Source organism: Mustelus asterias, chromosome 2 (genome assembly GCF_964213995.1).
Source record: "Mustelus asterias chromosome 2, sMusAst1.hap1.1, whole genome shotgun sequence".
Taxonomy (NCBI): Eukaryota; Metazoa; Chordata; class Chondrichthyes; order Carcharhiniformes; family Triakidae; genus Mustelus; species Mustelus asterias.
In genome coordinates, this window is record NC_135802.1 from 131464016 (window position 1) to 131485345 (window position 21330).

The 21330-nt window shown below is 42.7% G+C and overlaps 1 protein-coding gene across 5 annotated transcripts in view; it reads left to right on the top strand.

The window, feature by feature from the left end:
* Positions 1 to 21330, top strand: part of LOC144511333 (F-actin-uncapping protein LRRC16A-like) — a 380857-nt gene that overhangs the window by 321900 nt on the left and 37627 nt on the right. For all 5 annotated transcript variants that reach the window (XM_078241629.1, XM_078241637.1, XM_078241604.1 and 2 more), the window contains 3 exons: positions 3959 to 4025; positions 14943 to 15154; positions 18310 to 18416. In XM_078241629.1, coding sequence (XP_078097755.1) covers positions 3959 to 4025; positions 14943 to 15154; positions 18310 to 18416 — 386 coding nt within the window. The remainder of the gene's footprint in view (positions 1 to 3958; positions 4026 to 14942; positions 15155 to 18309; positions 18417 to 21330) is intronic.

Here is a 21330-nt window from a genome sequence, read left to right on the forward strand (position 1 = left end):
AATGCATCAAAGAGTGGATGCAATTAAGTTTTTCACCAGTGTTAACTACAGACAGTTAAACCAAGGAATGTCATTGTAATACTGTTAAACATTGTCCACAAACCTCTTTCGACATTCATTAAGTTTGGGCAGGGCTTCAGCTGCAGTAGTTCATCTGTGTTTGGTTGAACCTGTATCCTTCAGCACCATCATAACTAGACATTAATACAGCAATTTTGGAAAGGGGTTGTTTGGCATAGCATTGACATATTTTGATGGGAATCTCATGCACACAATCTATTATTTTGAGAGCAACCTTTAATCTGTAATCTTGCTTCATTCTTGCCAATTTACTGCTCTTATCTTCCAGCTGCACAAATATAATTTAAATAAAATAACTTGCATACATGCGTAATACCCATGTCTTTTAGCACATAGTGTTTAACTCGACATTCATTATAAAGTGATTGTACAGAGAAAATCACAATTTAAAAGTATCACAACTGTATCTATAGCTTTGTCCTGGTCTGCCTAATATTTTTTGAGTTTTTAGTAGCCAGGTGACCCATCTGTGGTATTATTTGTACATTCAAGACTCCAAAAACCAGGCAGAACTACTATTAACTCTTTTGTTAAATGCTGCACTGTCTTAATTTGGCCTTGTAAGTAGCCACATTTGTAAGATGTTAGGATAGATATTAACAAGAATAATTTCTAGATATTAACAAGAATAACTTCTATAATCTATTCACATGCGAGTACAAATCACAGCCATATTCAGTGCAACATAATATTCTCAGTTTGCTCGTTTTTATTCTTCAGTTTGATGAACATCCTGGAATCACCAGACTAGCATTGTGATTTCCAGAAGTTCATTCTGAAACTCAAATATCCAGTTTTCCACATAGTAATGTGATTTCCTTTTATTAAATTTTGTATTTAAAATTAAGCTTGCTGCAAATGGAACATTGGGTTTCTAAACACTAAATTATCCCATCAACAACTAGGTTATTTAAATTGGAGCATTTAATTGTTTACTCATATCAGTAATGCTCTTTCATACGATTGAAAAGTGAATTCTTTGCACTGCTTTTTATTCTCTCCAATGGGCTTCATCTTGCACGGAACAGTTATGAAAAAGATGTGAAAAATGATGTGCAATTAATTTTCTTTATTGTGCAGCCTGTTTAGTTCATGACATGGTACCTTTACATTTTTTAGCAAGGCCATACATATGCATTACCTTAAAGAGGACAGCTTTTGAGTGGCTTGTGCGGTACTTTAAATGATTGCTACATGGCCTTGCGCATGCACAGCTTATAGGGATCATTACTGATGTACCAGCCTCGGCTCAACTCAAACTCGGATGTCACAAATTCAAGCCTTGTTCCAGAGATCTGAACACTTAATCTCCATTACTTGGCACTTTGGGAAGAACAGGGTAATTCTTCCCATAACTTTTAATTTGATGACTGCGACATTGATAATGCTAACCCAGTGAAAGCAATCATATGCATGAATCTTATATTTATTTATCTTTCTCATAAATTTCCAGACTTTAAACTCCAATCACTTATCTCGACTTCAAGTGCACCATCCCCTTGGCTCAACTTCCTTGAGTTCACCCATAGTGTTTCACACAGTGCATGTTTGGGCAATTTCTCAAATAAGACACATCTGTAACACCCAAAAAAGCAGAGGCTGTCTCTTTCTGGCGTTTTATGCTTAAAACATTCTCAAAATGAAACTGGAGTCCTCTGGTTAAATGCTTTTAAATTAGTTGGCACTGACCAGTATTACTGCATGGCACTTTTACTGGAAATAATTTCCAAGCTTGGTAATATCCAGGTGATTGAACTTTGCTTCAAATTAGCAACCAATACCCTTAAATGTGAAAGATTATTTTGCAGCCCAGTGACAGGTGATCTGGTATGCTTGTCTGGTTCAGGATCTCAACACTGTCATATCTGCACTCACTGTTGGACTCCTAGAAGACAAAAGGCTTTCAATCCATCTTGAACCCATCAGCCTTGAACTTCAGGATTCAAACAGAGATGTTATGGTTACTGTGGTAACTTTTTACTATTGGGGAAAGCTTAGATGTTCTGACTTTCTCACTCTGCGAATTAATTGACCTTTTCAAATCTCAAAACACACAAGATCCGGTGTAGCACTCCTCAGAACTTCGATATGAAAGCTTTGTTGTTCAGATATACAGGCTAACTTTATTGGATTGCTGGCATTTCAAAAGCTTTTTATCGAAAGAACTTAGAGCTAAATGAAAAAGATTTGTATATTAGGGTTAGGTCCATGACTGCAATCCATTTTGACATTGCAGGTCAGATATTCCAACATTTACAGCTGCTTCTGTCCCCAGATGACAAATGGCACCTTTCCTGAAGGGACTTGCAGTTGGTAAACGTCCAGATGGATTTGGGTTTATTTGGCAGCTGAAAAGTCAAATCTTTTGGGCAGTTAGTGCCCCACCTGGGATTTGAAACTTGTGTTGAATGAACTTCTAGTCATTCCATATGGATTGTTGCATCTTTAAAATGCTCAAAGACAGCTGATTGGCCACCTCTTTAAGCCTGCAGAGATGGGGCAATTCATGCAATTCTGTGGTGTCCCTTATCATGTTAATTATTTTAACAGAGAAATTTTTAGTTTTATATCAGATAATGATTCACTTACCCTAGAAAATGAAAGCTAACGTTTTACCTACCATCACATGCCCTTTGAATAGAAAATTTGTTGAATTTTTACTTTGTTGTTCATTGACCATTCGAAGAGATTGTTCAACATTGTTGATTTTAACATTATGGCATAGTTTTTAGTCAATTTCAATCATATATTTCTGCTGAACAGGTGACTGTTAAACTCTGTTATACGTATGCAGTTCCTTGCTTCATGCCTTTACCTACTGGGCTCTTTCCCTTCCTATTTGGTTGTCTTTCTCACCAGATGCATTTTCAAGTTTTGAATTCATTCAGCCAATCAGTCAAGTTTTTTTTTTGTTTTGCCTTAGTCTCTGCCACCTCTAATCAAGGATGCAAGCACATTTTTAGTGTAGGGCCCTGATTTACAAGTCTGGGAGAAATGGCACCTAACCAATAGCTGTTATACAGTATCACACTTCTGAAGGAACATTGTCCTAGTTGTTTTCCCCATTTGGTAGTGTGCTTTCTTACGCACATAGATTAAACTACATTCCAAAAATGAGGATTACTAAATCCATGATGGAAGATGCAGCATTAAATTCCAGGCAATGCCAATCTGTTCAGACATCAGGTTTTGACATTAAGGCAGAAAGCCCCTATGCTTTCCACTTAGTGCCTCATGTGTAATATATTAAATTTGAATAATCTTTCTAAATAAAACATACCATGACCATTTAAATTCTGTATGGAGGGGAATGCTTGTTTAAAAGCATATGTATGTATTTGGGATTGAGTCACTTTGCACAGAAAACTCTGAACATTCAGCAATTAACTATGAAATGTACGCAATTGCTGTTTGTAGAAATGTTACCCTTTTTATCAGTGAAAATGGCTTGTTTGTCCCCATTGCATGTCATTCTAACATGGCAGTTAATATTATGAAAAGTCTCGAGTTTTTTGTAAGTTATTTTTTTAAAGATTTTTATTTAAATCATACCTTTCGTGGCTTCAGCTCTTTAAAGTAAATGAAGTGATTTTTGGAGTACAGTCACGGTTGTAGTGTAAGCATCCTAACAGCCAGGCACAAACAGCAATGTGATAATGACCTGCTTATATTTTGAGGTGTTGGTTGAGGGACAAATATTGGCCAGAACAATTGATCTATAATGTCATATCCTTGGCACCAGTAGTTTTTAAAAAACGTTATTACGTCTGCAATCAAATTTAACTAATACTCAATTTCTGATCTAAAACTGTGTGTGTGATCCAGCTGCGAATGTGCAATATTTAACAATTGACTGAAGTTATGTTTTGTGCGGCAGATGACTCCCAAGTCGAAGAGGAAAAGTATCCACAGCAGAATGCTCCGCCCTGTTTCCAGAGCTTTTGGTAAATGAATAACACATATTCAGTTTTATCTTTCTGTGGAAGTAAAATTTCAACCCCAAGTTGGTCATTGTTCTTTAAATATAGTTTTCAGCTATTTCCATGTGATGCACAGGAAACAGTTGTTGGAAATGTTGTCAGGAAATTAATTAAGTAGATTAAAGAAAAGGACTTGGCAAAAGTTGTCATTTTCCCGTGTAATTTTAGGACAAATACTGAGTTGGGAAAGCCATTTGGCATTTAGTAATAATAGGTTTTCCGGAGTTCCCCAGTTATTTTTCTAGTGTAACTGGAGTATTTTGTATGTATGTAAGTTTTTAGACGATTGATAGATTTATTTATAATAAGTCATGACATGCTCATCAGAAAATATTTTGGTTTTACTTCCTGCCGAAGACTCTGGGGAGCTGCTCGTGTATAAACAGTCCCATCTAGTGGTTAAACAATGAAGCAGTTTTCAGCTGTGCTCAGTCTGTTGAAATAAAAGTTGAGCATTTTTAGTTTCTCAGATTTCATTCCTTTAAAAAAAAAATCAAGTATTCTGCAAAGAAAACTAGAATGCAGCCAAAAGATAAAGATTTTATATCAGTCTTTTTGAATAAAATAGAAATTTGGATCAGACATTTTTGACTGTTGTCCGTCAAATCGTATACTGCAGTACTCATGAAACTAAACGTGCTAATTTTCCTGTTTATGGTTAGTAGATTATCACAAATATAAATGCAGCGGTCCATGTAGCATGCTTGCAGAAATTTCACAGACTGAAAGAAAGTTTTTTTAAAAGTTGCACATTATTTTATACCGAATAAAAGACTAAGAGAAATACAAAATGTCTCAATTTTGAGGGCACTGACATTTATGCCCCAAATTTACCTTTTATTGTAAACATATTGGAACTATTAGGATCAATTTTGTCCCATTTTAATATATTCAAAAATAGGAATGAAATAAAAAGTTAAATTATGGTAATTGCAACAAGAATGAGATTCCTGCAACCTTCATGAAGAAATAAATACTGTTCCATCAAGTGGATATGAAACCACAGGAAACTCACTCCATGGTGCCTCAGTCACATTGTCGCCTTCTCACCTGTGTACAAAAGTTGAATGAAAGCAGTCATTTTTCAATCTTCTGCAGCAATTTCTACTGTCTTTGCTACACGATGAATTAGCTGTTGTGTTTGCATCATTGTACTGGACAGTTTTGCAATGTTTTCTACAAAATTAATTATTGTTACTTAGGTAGTTTACAACTTACAATCAGTTTTCTGTTCAGGTGCGTTTCCTTGTACATTCGGATATTCACGGCCACATCTGGTTTTTGTTGAGTGTTGGTGGTTGTGGGAAAGGGGGACTGGGGGGAAATGTATCATTTGTCTTGGATCTTCCCAATGGACCATCTGCATAAACCTCTGAAAGATCAGAATGGCTTATTTAAATCTTCAAATTAAAAGAGTTTGAATTTCGATTATTTGAAGATGCACACTGTCTGTCCAGATTGGATAGATAATTCACTTACCAACTAGTCTTGAAAAAGAATAAAGATGTTGAGATGCGTTAAAGAAGTTAAGATATGTTCCAAATTTTGTCCAAGGGATGAGAAAAATGTAGGATCCTTCGGGGTCAACATAATCTTTTCAATCTCAAAACAAATGTTACACCCATTTAAAAAAGTGATTTAATGAAATGTTATCTCAATTCCTGTAAAGATTACTGTTCTGTTTGCTCTTATTTCAGCGTGCAGAATTAGTGGATGTCATGATATGCTGATAGCACTATTTTACTTTGTCAACTTGAGCTCATACTCCTCTTGTGTGTTCAGACTCAAGGTATTGGGTTCAAATCTCAGTCCAACTTGTAATCTCGGAAATGTTTTCAATGGAAAACTAAATTAGCTCTAAATTGTCAGTGCTGCCAAATTTTGGATGAAGACAATAAATCAAGGGGTCCATCTGTTAGTTCAGATGGATGTAAAGTATCCTTTGATGTAGAAGATATATTGAAAAAGAAAAGCAGAATTTTTGGTGTTGTATTTGCAGGTCTTTTAGATTACCCCTGTTTGGATTGGAGCTCTGTTTCCAGGACCCATTCAAGTAAACCAGTTGTTTATAGTTGATAGAGTTTTTTTTTACTCCATCCTTTAAATTACAAAGCTAGTGCTCAGAATGAATCGGGCAAACTCAAATCCATTCCTTGCTTGCCCCAAAAATCAAATTCCAATTAAATCCAATTCAAGGTCCTCGAGAGAGAGAGAGAGAGAGAGAGAGAGACAAACAAGATCCAAGCTGGCAAGATAAGGCATTGCACCCCATCTTGGGCTTGATCTGATGCTAGATCTTAGCCAGAAGGCCGAGTGTAGCATCATTTTATTCAATAATGAACTCTGAAGAGAAGTTCTGGACATAAGTTCAGAGCATTATGCAGAAGTCGTTCAGCGCAAAGGACAAGATATAACTTCGATATAGTGCACCCACCACAGATATTGCCATGTATTAAAACAGTGGATTCACAGACATGCCCAACTATATTTGGAATATATAGGATCCTCATTTACAAGGTGGGAATCATTAATGTTGTGTAGTAACCTATTATGTGGCACCATACCGTTTAGAAATCCAATAACCTTGCAGCTCACCGACTGGTTCCCCTTTATCCACCCTGCTTGTTACATCCTCAAAGAACTCCAGTCAATTATTCAAACTTGATTTTCCTTTTACAAAATCACCCCAGTATTTAAGTTGGTCGGCAGCTCACCAAGTTTAAAATGTTCTGCCCCACAGTAATAATAGCCTCAACAAGGTGAAAGTGGGACTTCTGCCACTAAGGGACAGGAAGTGCTGGGCTTGAGAGCTTCCAGCCAGTTGACTGGCCAGCACCTCTTATAGTCCCAGCAGCATCAGCAGCAAGTACTGATCATTGCTGGACTACAAAGAGTCCAGAGAAGAAGAGTACATGAATACTGGACTTGAGTAAGTCTGAGGTTTTGGGGAAGTCTGGGGAGGATCAGGGACCCTAGCATAGGGGGTGTGGGTGGGGGAATGGCACAAAAGGATGGATATAATCTTGGGATAGCCCCTAATGGGTACACCCCCCCCCCCCCCCCCCCAAGAAGATACCCCATTACTTCACGCCATTTGGCTCAAGATGGCAAATGTGGCGTTTCCCAGCTGCATATATTATTGTGATCGAGATGGAATGAGGCCCTTAATAGATCTAAGGACTAGCAAGCTGCCTGATGCCTTACTTGTTGCCTGATGTAATATGGGGGACAGTTCAGGCAGGAAGGTAGGATAGATGCTGACAGTGTTTCCCCTTGTTATATGTGTGCCCCTGCCTTCAAATACACCCACAGGGAGGCTGATAAGATTCACTCTTGTGTTGATCCTGCCTGATTGTACAATCATTTCTTAATAATAAGAATGAATTCCAGCATTTCCACAATAACAGATTTTTAGACTAATTGGCTTGTAGTTTCCTGCTTTCTGTCTCCCTCCTCCAAACCTCACCATATTCCCTCTATACCCACTCTCCCAATCTCCAAGATGTACAGAACTCTTGATCTCAAATTTAACATTTAAGATGCTCGTGAAACTGTCAAAATAACAAACATTCATACTCCACCTGAAAGAAGCCTAATCTTCTAAGCTCATGAAACTGTCAAACAGCCATTCAAACTCCACTTGATTTTTTTAAATCAAAGGACGGGTAGGATGGGAGGCAGCTTTATCTTCAGGCCGCCCTCATGGTTTGGGGGATAGGGACCCCTCCTAAGATAGAACACCCACCCCCTTTCCTGTAGCCCACTTGCTGCCTTAAACTCACCACCCCCAACCTGCCCTGCCTCCTTTTCCTAACCTGCCCAAACACTCCCTGCCCAACACCCCAGAATTGCCTGTTTCCAGGGATCCATTGGGCCACGTTCCACTAATGCCAAAATAATCAGATTGACCAGCATCTCCCTAGGGAAGGGCTTCCTCCCAAGTGAGGGGCAGAAGCTCCACTGTGCTCGTTTAGCCCACTTGCAGTGCTTTATTGGGTTAAACCTTCCGATCCCCCATTATATTCTGCCCATGATTTTGCTTCATTTGGTGGCATGTTCAATTGATGTAGAAGATTCAATATTTTTAAAGATTGAGGATGACCATGCCAATCTTGTATCACCACTTGCTTATCTTAAGATGTGATCTTCCTCCTGTAGCCAAACTACATTTTGAAATCTCTGCCCACTTGGCTTTCAGCTCTCTTGACTTGGAGTTTCTGTTTCTCATGCATGCATGTGTGTGTTCTCCCTTCATTTATCCCTTTCCCTCCTTCAAAAGAACTGTAACCTATGTCCAAAGCAAGTTCAAATGTGTTTCAAGAGCCTACAATGATGTTTATGTGTACATAAGGAATAGAAGCTGGAGTATTTGGCCCTTTGAGCCTACTTTGTAATCCAAGAAAATGGCGGCATGGTGGCACAGGAGTTAGCACTGCTGCCTCATAAGTCCAGGGACCTGGGTACAATTCCGGCCTTGGGTGATTGTGTGGAGTTTGCATGTTCTTCCTGTGTCTGTGTGGGTTTCCTCCGGGTGCTCCGGTTTCCTCCCACCTTCCAAAGATGTGTAGGTTAGGGGGATTAGCAGGGTAAATGCAGAGGTATGGGGATAGGGCGGGGGGGGGGGTGGTGGGTGTGGGTAAGATGCTCTATCGGGGAATTAGTGCAGACTCGATGGGCCGAATGGCCTCCTGCACTGTAGGGGTTATATGAAAATAATGACTAACCTATTTCAACTCCACCTTTTCTCACTATTCCATAGTAGCCAAAAATTAATCAACCTTTGTCTTGAGTATACTGAACAGTTGAGCATTCAGGGCTCCCTGGGGTAGAGAATTCCAAAAATTCACAACCTTTTGCACAAAGAAATTGCTCGTCATCTCAAGCCTAAATGACTGACCTTTATTCTGAGAATGTGACTCTATATGTTCTAGATTCTCCAGTCAGGGGCAACACATCGTCAGCATCTATCCTACCAAGCCCCTTAAGAATTTTGCAGACTTAATTGGATCACTAATCATTCTTTGAAACTCCATGGAATATAAGCCCTGTCTATTCAACCCTTCCTCTTGGGACAATCCCATCATCCCAGGAATCAGTCTAGTGAACATTCATTGCATTCCCTCTGGGGCAAGCACGTTCTTCACTAGGGGAAAAGATCAAAATGGCACACACTAACCCAGGTGTGCTCTCACCGATGCACTGGATAATTGTACTAAGACTTCCTTACTCTTATATTCCAATCTCTTTGCAACAAAAGTTAATATAACATTTGCCTTCCTAATTGCTTGCTGTACCTATATTTAAACTTCCTGTGATTTATGTAAAAGGTCTTCCAGGTCCCTCCTATCAATTGTACTACATTGTATTCCATGTGCTCACTCTCCAAACCTGAATGTGTCCCTTTGCAACTCTTTATGTTCTCCTCATTGCTTACTTTCCTGTCTAATTTTGTACTGTTAGCAAACATATATGCTAACATAGATTGTAAGTAGCTGAGGCCAAAGTACTGATCCTTGTGATACCCCACTTGTTAAAGACTACCAACCCAAAATTGTCCCATTTATTCGTCCCATTTATTCCTATTCGCTGTTTTCTTTCCATTAACCAATCTTTAATCCCTTCAGATATCACACGAATCCTAGTTTTGTATAATAACTTCTTGTGTGGCACAATGTCTCTTGAAAATCCAATACACTACATCCATTGATTTTCCCCTTATCCAACCCACTAATTGCACGCTCAAAAAACTCTTAACATGTTGTTGCTTGGTAGTACAAAACCTGAGTATTCCTAAGTCTTGCATTCATTAGGGCAAATGCAAGAATACCAAATTTCAAAGGAAGCAACAATTTATGCTGCATGAGTTGAGCCAGTCAGCTCTGAGTAGTCTAGCCATTGCCATGGAGAATGCATCACAGACTAATTGTTCCCTATGTTTTAGTTAAATTAATTTAGAAAGGCACAATGCCTGAACATATTCTTTCTGCTTGCAAAGCAAAGGGGCCTGCAAATGATTAGTTGTAGCTTCTGGCAAGCATATGTCAACTACATTGTAAGCCCAACTGATCATCTTAAATTGGTTGTCAGTGTAGTTCTTAGTTTACTCGAGGTTGTTTAGCAGCAAGAGTGCTCAATTGCCATTATGTTTTGAGTTTTGCACACACAAAGGGGCTTAGAGCTCCGAAAGCTTGTGTGGCTTTTGCTACCAAATAAACCTGTTGGACTTTAACCTGGTGTTGTTAAACTTCTTACTGTGTTTACCCCAGTCCAACACCGGCATCTCCATATTATGAACAGCCGCAGAGACATGCTGTTTGATATGATCCAAAGGTTGTTGGGATGTTCTTGGCATCACACAACACTGAAATTCATATTCCACTTTACTCATTGTGAGGTATCTGACATAACAGCCATATCACGTTAATGGAAAATACCAATCACATTGCCACAGTATAGTAGCAATGTGAAGTGACCATATTGACCTGTGCTCAAATTTTGAGACTCGGGGTACTCTGAGTAGACAGGGCACCCTTCAAGTCTGATAATGGCAGCCTTAGGTCCATTTATGAGTATGCATGGCAAAAGTCCAGCAATAATCTGATCAGGGTAGCTATTATCCTGCAGGATCGCTTTGATGTGCCCTATTTTGGACTAAAGCTTGCAAGATGAGCAAACGGCTCCAGTCCTATTTATGAGCTTGCTGGAGGCCCTGGTAGTTTCATGCACGAATGGTATTTTGCGCCAAATGGATGGTGCCGTCAAGCCAAAATGACGTTCTCCCCACCACAGAAATGAGTCATGTGGACATGGTTTTCAATGCTCGGAACCAGCCCGTGCGTGCAAAACCTTGAACTAAATGTATGTTAGATGTGATTGTGATGGGCAGCACTTGCTAAACAATCGTGTGCTAAGAATTATACTGACAGTCAATTTTAAATTATCATTCGGACTTGCAATGTTGCTGGAAGCTGCATATTTTCATATATAGGGCTCGGTAATCTTCAAGCAAAAAGAGCATGTTCAGGCATATCTTGTTCAAAAGCATGAGGATAAATAGTTCCCTGGTGCATTCTCCATGACAATGTCTCAACCAATCAGAGCTGACTGATCAACCAATCAACATCCTTTTTTCATACAGCATGAATTATTGCTTCCATTTAAATTGGTACTCGTGCGTCTAACCTGCTGAGTTCAAGTTGAAAAGCTTCAACAGCATGTCTTGTCTCTTCAGAAATTCTTAACAGATTTGCTAAACATAATTTCTCTTTCAAAACTTCATGTTGACCTGACTTAATCGTACTATAATTTTCCAAGTGCTTTGTTACCATGTCCTTAATGATAGATTCTGGAATTTTGCCGACTGCTAATGTTGGTCTAACTGACATAGTTCCTCTTTTTCTCTCTTTCTCCTTTATTAAGTAATTGTATTTCTGAATGTATGCTATTTTACAATCCTTTGGAACTGTTCTGGAATCTAAGGAATCCTGGAAAATCAAACCATTGCATCCAATATCTCTACAGCTACATCTTTTAAAACTGTAGGATGCAGGTTGATAGGGCCAGATGATTTACCGCCACTTAATTCCATTACTTCCTCTCGTACTATTCCTTTACTTATACTGATGTCTTTCATTTGCTCATTCCCTTGGTTTCCTATTATTTCCAGGATTTGTTTTTTGCATTTTTGATGATGAAGGAAGATACAAAACATTTGTTTAATGTCTCTGCCATTTTCTTCTTCCCCATTTTACCTGTCTCTGACTTTAATGGACCCACATTCACTTTCACTAATGTCTCCCTTTTTACATGCTTATAGAAATATTTACGTTCTGTTTTTATGCCTCTTAATATCTGTAATAGCTCAGAAAGTTGACTGGAAAGGAGCAACGTTTATTGTAAATTATAAAGTAAAACCGCAATCCTGTGGTGCACATACATAAGTCCCGTCCGGAGCGATTGGTCTGCAGACCTGTTCTGAAGTCTGCCTTATCAAGGGCTCGGGTAACAAGTTCCACCTGGGTAGGCGATTACCTGTTACCATGGGAACCCGTATTCCACAAGTCCACAGGGAGGTCAATTAAGGATTCTCCATGGAGGTCCTGGGAATTATCACATACACTAATATTTTTCTGGTTAACTATTTTTATGGGCTTCTTGTGTCTTAAAGTATTGTATATTTATTGCAAATTATGTATTAAATTCTGGCCATTGTTTGTCTATCATTATATCTTTTACAGTAGTTTTGTAGTCTACCTTAGCCAGCTTGCCCCTCGTTTGGATTTAAGATCCTAAATTCAGTATAAAATTATCATATCATAGTCACTTTTTCCGAGAAGCTACTTTACTACAAGATTATTAATTAAACTATTCTCATTGCACAATATAGACTCAAAATTGCCTGTTCCCAAGATGGTGCCTTGACATACTGATCTAGAAAACCATCTTGTATCCATTCCATGAACTTGCCCTTCACATTGTTACTGTAAACCTAGTTTCTCCAGTCTACATGAAGTTTAAAGGCCCCCATGATTACTCACATTATCCTTATTACAGGGATCTTGAATTTCCTGATTTAAAGTTTTCTGGTCTCTCTAAATACTGTTAGGGAGTCTATAAACAACTCCCGGCAATCTTTTCTGCCCATTGCTGTCTTTTAGCTTCACCCAAACTTCGTGATCTTCTGAGATAAGATCCTACCGTTGAACTCTCTTTGTCCCATCCCGAATTATCATCTCTTTAATGACTTTTAGATCAAGCCTATTCATTTCTATCTGTCATTCATCTAATTGGATGCAAAAGATTCGCACATTTGAATATAATAAGGGCAATTCTCCCCCCAAAAATTCTAAGTGTTGAATTTTTCCTTAAAAACCAGAGTAAATCACGCTGTTTTTTTCAGCGGGAGTTTCAAAATGAATCTCTCCCACACTGTGCACTGCAGAATGCCTCAGCGCGAATCACGTTAAAAATCAGTGGAAAGGGTCTATTCCCACTGGAGGGGCCAGCAGTATAGCGTTGAGTGGGCCACTGCGCATCCGTCGATCTGGCAGCGCCCCCCCACCAGCAGCCCCAACATCCCCCGCAGGTTGACCCCCTACCACAATGGCCAGCCCCGATCGGCGGCCCCCCTCCCTCTGTCACTCAGCCCAAATGCAGAGTGGCAGCGAGACCCCCCCACCTCCACTGATCGCCACTCCCAGATGCACTGCCCCCTTGGCACTGTCTGATGTCAGACGGCCCCTGGACATTAGCACTTTGCCCCTTGGGCAGTGCCCCTGGCTGGCACTGCCAAGGTAGTGATGCCCCCCCCCCCCCCCCCCCCCCCCCACCCATCCTCCCTGACATCCGACCCTCTGGGGGCAGATGGCCTCCCTTCACTCCAGCCAGGTCAAACCACCAGCTCCTCGCAAGTGGAGAGCTATATTAAATCCTGCTGGAGTGAAGCACTCCCGCGAAACAGCCTAGGCTCAAGTCTCTCAGCCCACTGCACTGCTTTTGTAGTGCAGCAGGATGTGACAATCGCCCCCAATGCCTTTAATTTTGATTTTTTTCCCCCAATTTTCCCTGAAATCACTGTAGCCACAAATACCCCATTTATTGCCTTTATTATTTTCACTGTCCCTTCCTGACGCACTCTGCTTATTTTTGGAATCATAGAATCTCTACCATGCAGAAGGAAGGAGGCCATTTGGCCCATCGAGTTTGCACTGACAACAATCCCACCCAGGCCCTATCCCTGTAACCACATGTATTTGCCCTGTAGTCCCCTGACATGAAGGGGTAATTTAGCATGGCCAGTCAACCTAACCTGCACATCTTTGGACTGTGGGAGGAAACCGCAGCACCCCAAAGGAAACCCACACAGACACGAGGAGAACATGCAAACTCCACACCGACAGTGATCTGAGGCCAGAATTGAACCCGGCTCCCTGGCACTGTGAGGCAGCAGTGCTAACCACTGTGCCATCGTGCCACCCCAAAATACCACTCTGCTCTAGACATTTCTTTTGCTGCTTTTGAATTTACTCCCATTCCCCTTTTCATTGGTTAAAGCCCTGGTTATTTTCCCGGCCAGCCCAATTTAAATGAAGCCCCTCCTAATGGAGCTGCTCCTCCTTTACCCCGTACTGGCACCACTGACCATGTAGCAAAACCCTGGTCTCCAATGCCACTCCTTCAGCCATGCACTTGACCATCTAATCTCTCTATCCCTCTGCAAATTGACAAATGGCTCAGTTAACAGTCCGAAGATTATTAATTTTGACATTCTGCTTTTTAACTTTGTTCCAAGCTCCCCAAACTCTTAAAGCAAAATATCATTCCCAGATCTCCATACCTTGTTTGATACCGACATGGACTATGACGAGGAGATCCTTCCCCTCCCTCTCCAACGTCAAGTTCTTCTCCAGCTGTGAGGAGATGTCTTTAACCCTGATATCAGACAGACAACATAAGCTTGAGAATTCCCAATCAAAGCTGCAGAGAACAGTGTCTTCCCCTGATTGTATAGTGCCTTCATCTCCACCACACTCCTTTTCATCCTATCCATTTGAATGGTCGCCTGCACCTTGGTGTTATGGTCGGTCCTCAGTTAGGATGGTGTGTGGCTTGGAGGAGAACTTGCATCTGTTGCCCTTGTCCTTCTAGGTGGTAGAGGTTGCGGGTTTGGACGGAGCCTTGGTGAGTTGCTGCAGCGTATCTTGTAGATTGCACATACTGCTGCCATAGTACTGATTTGTTAATCAACGTTTACTTTTCTGTTGATGTTTAATTACTCATTTTATGATAGATTGATTGCTAATAGGGCATTGCTATTGATGGTGATTGTTCACTATTCCTCTTAAATATTTGGGAATCCCAATATTCCATTTTTTTGTGTAGAGATGGAATTTGACCTAGATAAGGCTCTGGAGGAGATCCCAGTCCATTTCGATGAGTCAGCTCCTGCTTTAAGTATTTACAGCAAGCAAGAAAGGTCATCACGGCCCAGCAGTATGATGACCGAACTACCCTCAGAAGAGGTAAAGAAACTGGAGCACTATACAAAATCTAGACCCAAGAGGAACAAAAAGTTACCACCAAGCAAGACAGCTGTAAGTCTTTTGTACTCAATATATCTTTGCTTAATTCTATTCCACTGTATTTTCTATTTTATTTCTTGTTTATTCAATCTATAATGATTAGTACCATAATAGTTGTGTCCAATGTCTACACAGTGCAACTCTTTTCATGTGGTCATTAATAAGAGTGTATATTATCAATATTTTTATTAACTGAGAAATAGTTCAGTATGATTCAAGATTCTTTATGTCTAGGGAGAACAATTTTAACTGTACAGAATGAGACCTTCCATTGACGTGTGGTAGTAGCATCCGTAAAGAATTGGCTTATTCTCTGTACCTTGTAGAAATGTATCATAATTCATCTTCATCAGTAGTTACCATTTAGATCTTAAAGATTTCTGTTTTTATTAATGCTGTGAGAAAAGTAAGCTGGAGTTTCCACTGACCTTAAAAAACCATATAACTTAATGGGTGCTAGAAAAGCCAATTTCTCATCCAGTATGTTAGAAAAAGATTCTGGCAAATGCTATTTCAAGTACCACTTGAATAATATCATCAGATGGTTTACTGGAACAAGAATTTCATGCCTCACTTTCATCAAAACTTACATTTATATAATGCTTTTCATGGCCACTTTTAATCTTGAAGCACTTTACAGTCAATTAAGTACTTTTGAAGAGTATTGAATACTGAAATGCAGGAACCCCCAACAGCCAAATTGCACTCAGCAAGCTCCCTCAAATACCATTGTGATAATCTTTTGTGATGTTGGTTGAGGTATAATAATTGGCCAATACACAAGGGATAACTCCCTGCGCTTCTTTGACTAGTGACATGAGGGCAAATGGGCCTTCAGTTTAACATCACATTCAAAAGGTGACACCTCAATGACATTCAATACTTCACTGGCGTGTCAGCCTTGATTTTTCTGTTTAGAATCATAGAATCTCTACAGTGCAGAAGGAGGCCATTTGGCCCATCAAGTCTGCACCGACCATAATCCCACCCATGCCCTATTCCCGTAACTCCACATATTTACCCTGCTAATCCCCCTGACACTAGGGTCAATTTAGCATGGCCAATCAACCTGACCTGCACATCTTTGGACTGTGGGAGGAAACCAGAGCGCCCAGAGGAAACCCACACAGACACGGGGAGAATGTGCAAACCCCACACAGACGGCGACCCAAGACCGGAATTGAACCCGGGTCCCTGGCACTGTGAGGCAGCAGTGCTAACCACTGTGCCACCGTGCTGCCCTGGACTCCTGGAGTTCATCTACTTTTTTGTACCAAGCTCTTTTGGGGATGCAAACAATAGTCACCCTTGGCGTGTTACTCATAACGCTCAGGGTTAGCCCAGGACCTACAGTCTAGTGCTCTTTCTCTTGCTCTCTTGCCATTTGCATATATGGAGAAAGAAATATTGTAACAAACATAGAACATAGAACATTACAGCACAGAACAGGCCCTTCGGCCCACGATGTTGTGCCGACCTTCATCTGAAACCAAGATATAGAACATAGACAGGCTTTCTTCAGTAACTAACCATTCCTGCATTTCAGAAGTTTGTTATTCTAATTGAGAAATAGTTTACAGAGGGCAGGATTTTCCCTTCCCCCACAGCATGTTTCTCAGCAACAGGAGGTAGCTCGCCAGTGTGTTGGCCGGTGGCAGGATCTTCCAGGCCCGTCACTGTCAATGGAGTTTCCCATTGAATCCACCACATGTCGCCAGGAAATCCACAGCGGGGCTGTGCCATCAGCAAGATTGAAAGATCCTGCCGGCAGGAAAATCTGGCCCCAACGTGTCAGGATTAATATTATCACTCATGAAAATAGGGTGTCCTGGCTTCCTCGTAATCTGTTACCCAAATTGCACAGTTCCTATGGCACCAATTGGAATCCATCATCTGCTGCTGACAGTAAGTTCAGAATCTGCCCATCCAATTAAAAAGGGCCTTGGGGAAGGCCATGCCTTTTGTCAGTCAGCTAATTGGAACTTGATTCTTGAGCTAAATGCCCGACTGATTGAAATCTCTGATTTTTGTTTTGTGATAAGCTCGCTATGTTTCCATCCAGAACTGCAGCCTGCTCTGATAGCAACATGCACATTTGTGAGCTTTACATTTCAATAGCAGATGTGCCTTATGTTCTTTGGAATCCCCATAATGCAAGCAATTAGAACTTATTCATCACTTTCCACAAAGCTGTATCTGACTTTCATTTATCTCATGAGCTAGAGATACTGGAATCATAAATGTAAGTTTTCACTTGCAGTGGAACAGCCACATCGACCAGTATGTAAAGTGCTACTGTGACACTGTCTGCAAGGCAGCCAGTGCAAGGCATGCACTCACCAGCCTTTTCATGCTGAATAGCACAACAGTGGACCTAGGCAACAAGTACTTGGATCATCATAGCTTTCCCCTGCCAGATTTGTGCTGCTTTGGGCCTCACATCTATGTGCAGGCTTAACAAATGACTAAGACTGTTTGATAAATTGCCATTGGTTTAGTCTTCTGTGACGATTGCTTAATCTACAGATGCAAAGCTTCACACTCTGCCCTTCAGTTATCTGTCACTTGATGAAGCTTGAAGTTGTTTGTTGTCTCTATTTCTAAATTTTATGTTCCTGTCCTTTGGTTGGAGGGTTAAACTGTGGTTCAGTACTAAAACCTTGCAATGTGGTGTGTTTGTCAAGATCATCTGATCCATGCTCACAGATTGGTGTGAATCTTTGACAAAGATTATTCCAGATGGAATACAGAGTTGTAATTTGTGCACAGAAATTGAACCATATTCTAAGAGCAGGAAAGGATGTATCAAGTATCTGCAATATGTACTCGGCATTTAATTTTGTTCTTCTTAAATAATACCTTTTTTTCTGGGACAGTTCCATCCCTCCTACACTTAGTGGAGCAATCGACTCACGTTATTATTTATAGGTTCCTTACGACACGGTGCTTACTCAATGAGGGAGTCCTATTCAGCAACTTTGTCCAAGAACTGACCAAACACGTCCCTGGACAGGAGTTGGGTTTACAGATGTCTGACCCTGAGCCTTCTGAATGACTGGCCGAATTTTTTGCAACTGGATTTATGTAAACATAATCTGTTTCGAAAAGTGGCTTCCATATGGTTTATATTGCTGAACTAAAAATAAAACGATAATTTTCTCTCTCAGCTTTCCGCAGCAGAGTCCCAGGAAGGTGAACAGAATGGCCTTATGAGTAGAATTGATGAGGGAGTGGATGAATTTTTTACCAAGAAGGTAACACGAATGGATTCAAAGTAAGTTTTTATGTTTGTTACGTAAATTGATGCAAGACCAATCAGAGTTGAAAGTGATGAATTAAGATGTAAATTGAATTAATTTGATCAATTGCCACACTTTTATTCTCAATTATACAATTATAAGTTGTAAACCTGATCGAAGAAACATGTACAAATCATTCCGTCCCAATGGAAGGTCTTAGATTACAACCTCAGGTGACTTATGTTTCTTTACCTGATCTGCAGAATATTTCTCGATCAGGCTGCTTTTTCCAAAAATTGGCAGCTTGGCCCCAACCCATGCCACACAACAGTCATTTTGACACCAAATTTTAATTGGTCTCAAGTCATTAACGTAAGCCAATATTGAATGATATCAGTCCTCAAAATGAGAGACAATGCCAATTCTGGTACACGCACACGCGCGACTGCCGCGTGCCCTGCACGCGCCCCCGCACGCTCCCCCGACCCCGTGTGCGCCCCCACACACACTCCGCCCTGCCCCACACACACACACATACCCCACCCGCCCCCCACGCACACACAAACCGCCTGCCCCACGCACGCGCGCACACACACTCCGCCCCACCCCACACATGCACACACACTCCGCCCCACCCCACACATACACACACACTCCGCCCCACACACACACACACACACACACTCCGCCCCACACACACACACACTCCGCCCCACCCCCCACACACACACACTCCGCCACACACACACACACACACTCCGTCCCCCACACACACACACACACACACTCCGCCCCACACACACACACACTCCGCCCCACACACACACACACTCCGCCCCACCCCACACACACACACAGTCCGCCCCACACACACACACACTCCGTCCCGCACACACACGCACACTCCGTCACACACACACACACTCCGCCCCACACACACACACTCCGCCCCACACATACGCACACACTCCGCCCCACACACACACACGCACACTCCGTCCCACACACACACACACACACTCCGCCCCACACATACGCACACACACTCCGCCCCACACATACACACGCACACTCCGTCCCACACACACACACGCACACTCCGTCCCCCACACACACACACACACACTCCGTCCCACACACACACGCACTCCGTCCCACACACACACACGCACACTCCGCCCCCCACGCACACGCACACTCCGCCCCCCACACACACGCACACTCCGCCCCCCACACACACGCACACTCCGCCCCCCACACACACGCACACTCCGCCCCCCACACACACGCACACTCCGCCCCCCACACACACGCACACTCCGCCCCCCCCACACACGCACACTCCGCCCCCCACACACACGCACACTCCGCCCCACGCACACTCCGCCCCACGCACACACACACACTCCGTCCCACACACGCACACTCCGCCCCACAGACACACGCACACTCCGCCCCACACACACTCCGCCCCACACATACGCACACACTCCGCCCCACACACGCACACTCCGTCCCACACACACTCCGCCCCACACACACACACGCACTCCGCCCCACACGCGCACTCCGCCCCACACGCACACTCCGCCCCACACATACACACACACTCCGCCCCCCACACACTCCGCCCCACACACACACACTCCACCCCACCCCACACACACACACACACTCCGCCCCACACACACACACACTCCGCCCCACACACACACACACTCCGCCCCACCCCACACACACACACACTCCGCCCCACCCCACACACACTCCGCCCCACACACACACACACACACTCCGCCCCACCCCACACACACACACACACTCCGCCCCCCACACACACACACACTCTGCCCCACCCCACACACACACACACTCCGCCCCACACACACACGCACACTCCGCCCCACACACACACACGCACACTCCGCCCCACACACACACGCACACTCCGCCCCACACACACACGCACACTCCGTCCCACACACGCACACTCCGCCCCCCACACACACGCACACTCCGCCCCCCACACACACACACACTCCGCTCCACCCCACCACCACCACCACCTTCCGGGCTCTGCCTTCATGGCAGATCTGTCTTGACAAATGGCAATATGTGGATTTGTTAAAAAATTATTTCACAGGACAGGGGTGTTGCTAGCTGGGCGAGGCCTGTGAAAGGTTACCCAGATTGTAAGACAGATGCTGCTGCAATAAATCAAAGCTCCCCTTTTGTCACCAGGTCCAACAATGATAACTGCAAAATTGCGCTTTTCTCTTTTTGGTTGCCCAAAGATAAAGAAGTTGAAGGCCGCGATGTAGAAGCACTCCAGTCACGGGCGCACATTCCATAACAGCCATTAATTCTCGCAAGAGGCCCAAAATGGGATTTGTGCCAGTGAGATCTCAGTTTGGTATCTTCCCCACCCCCCTCCAATGCTGCGATCAAGTTCACGCCTAGCAAGAGTGCGGACCTTATTTGCATATATTATAATAAATTACAATACTTAATGCCACTATTTCCACCCTCGCCGTATCATCCCACCCATCTGGCGTGACATCAGGCCAGTGCAAACCACTACTGGCTTTCAAAAACCAAAACCAATTATGATGACCACACTGTGGGCACCCTGGGTGATGAGGACATGGCTGGGCAGTGTCCTGGCACTGCCAGGGACAGGCCCTCAGGGGTGCCCCGGTGTCTGTGAAGTGGGGGAGGTGATGCCTTTGAGAGGGATGCCCCAGTGCTTGTTCGGCAGGGGCGGGATGCCCCAATGCTTGTGGGAGGGTCCTCCAGAGTGACGGCCCAAACCACATCCCTAGATTCTCTGTGCACTGGAGTGAAAACTTGGTTGTGCATCGGGAGAGATACACATCAGAACCTGATACTCTGCCTGATTTTGGGAAAATTCCGGCCCATGTTCCTATCTGTTGATCCTGATTGCCATTC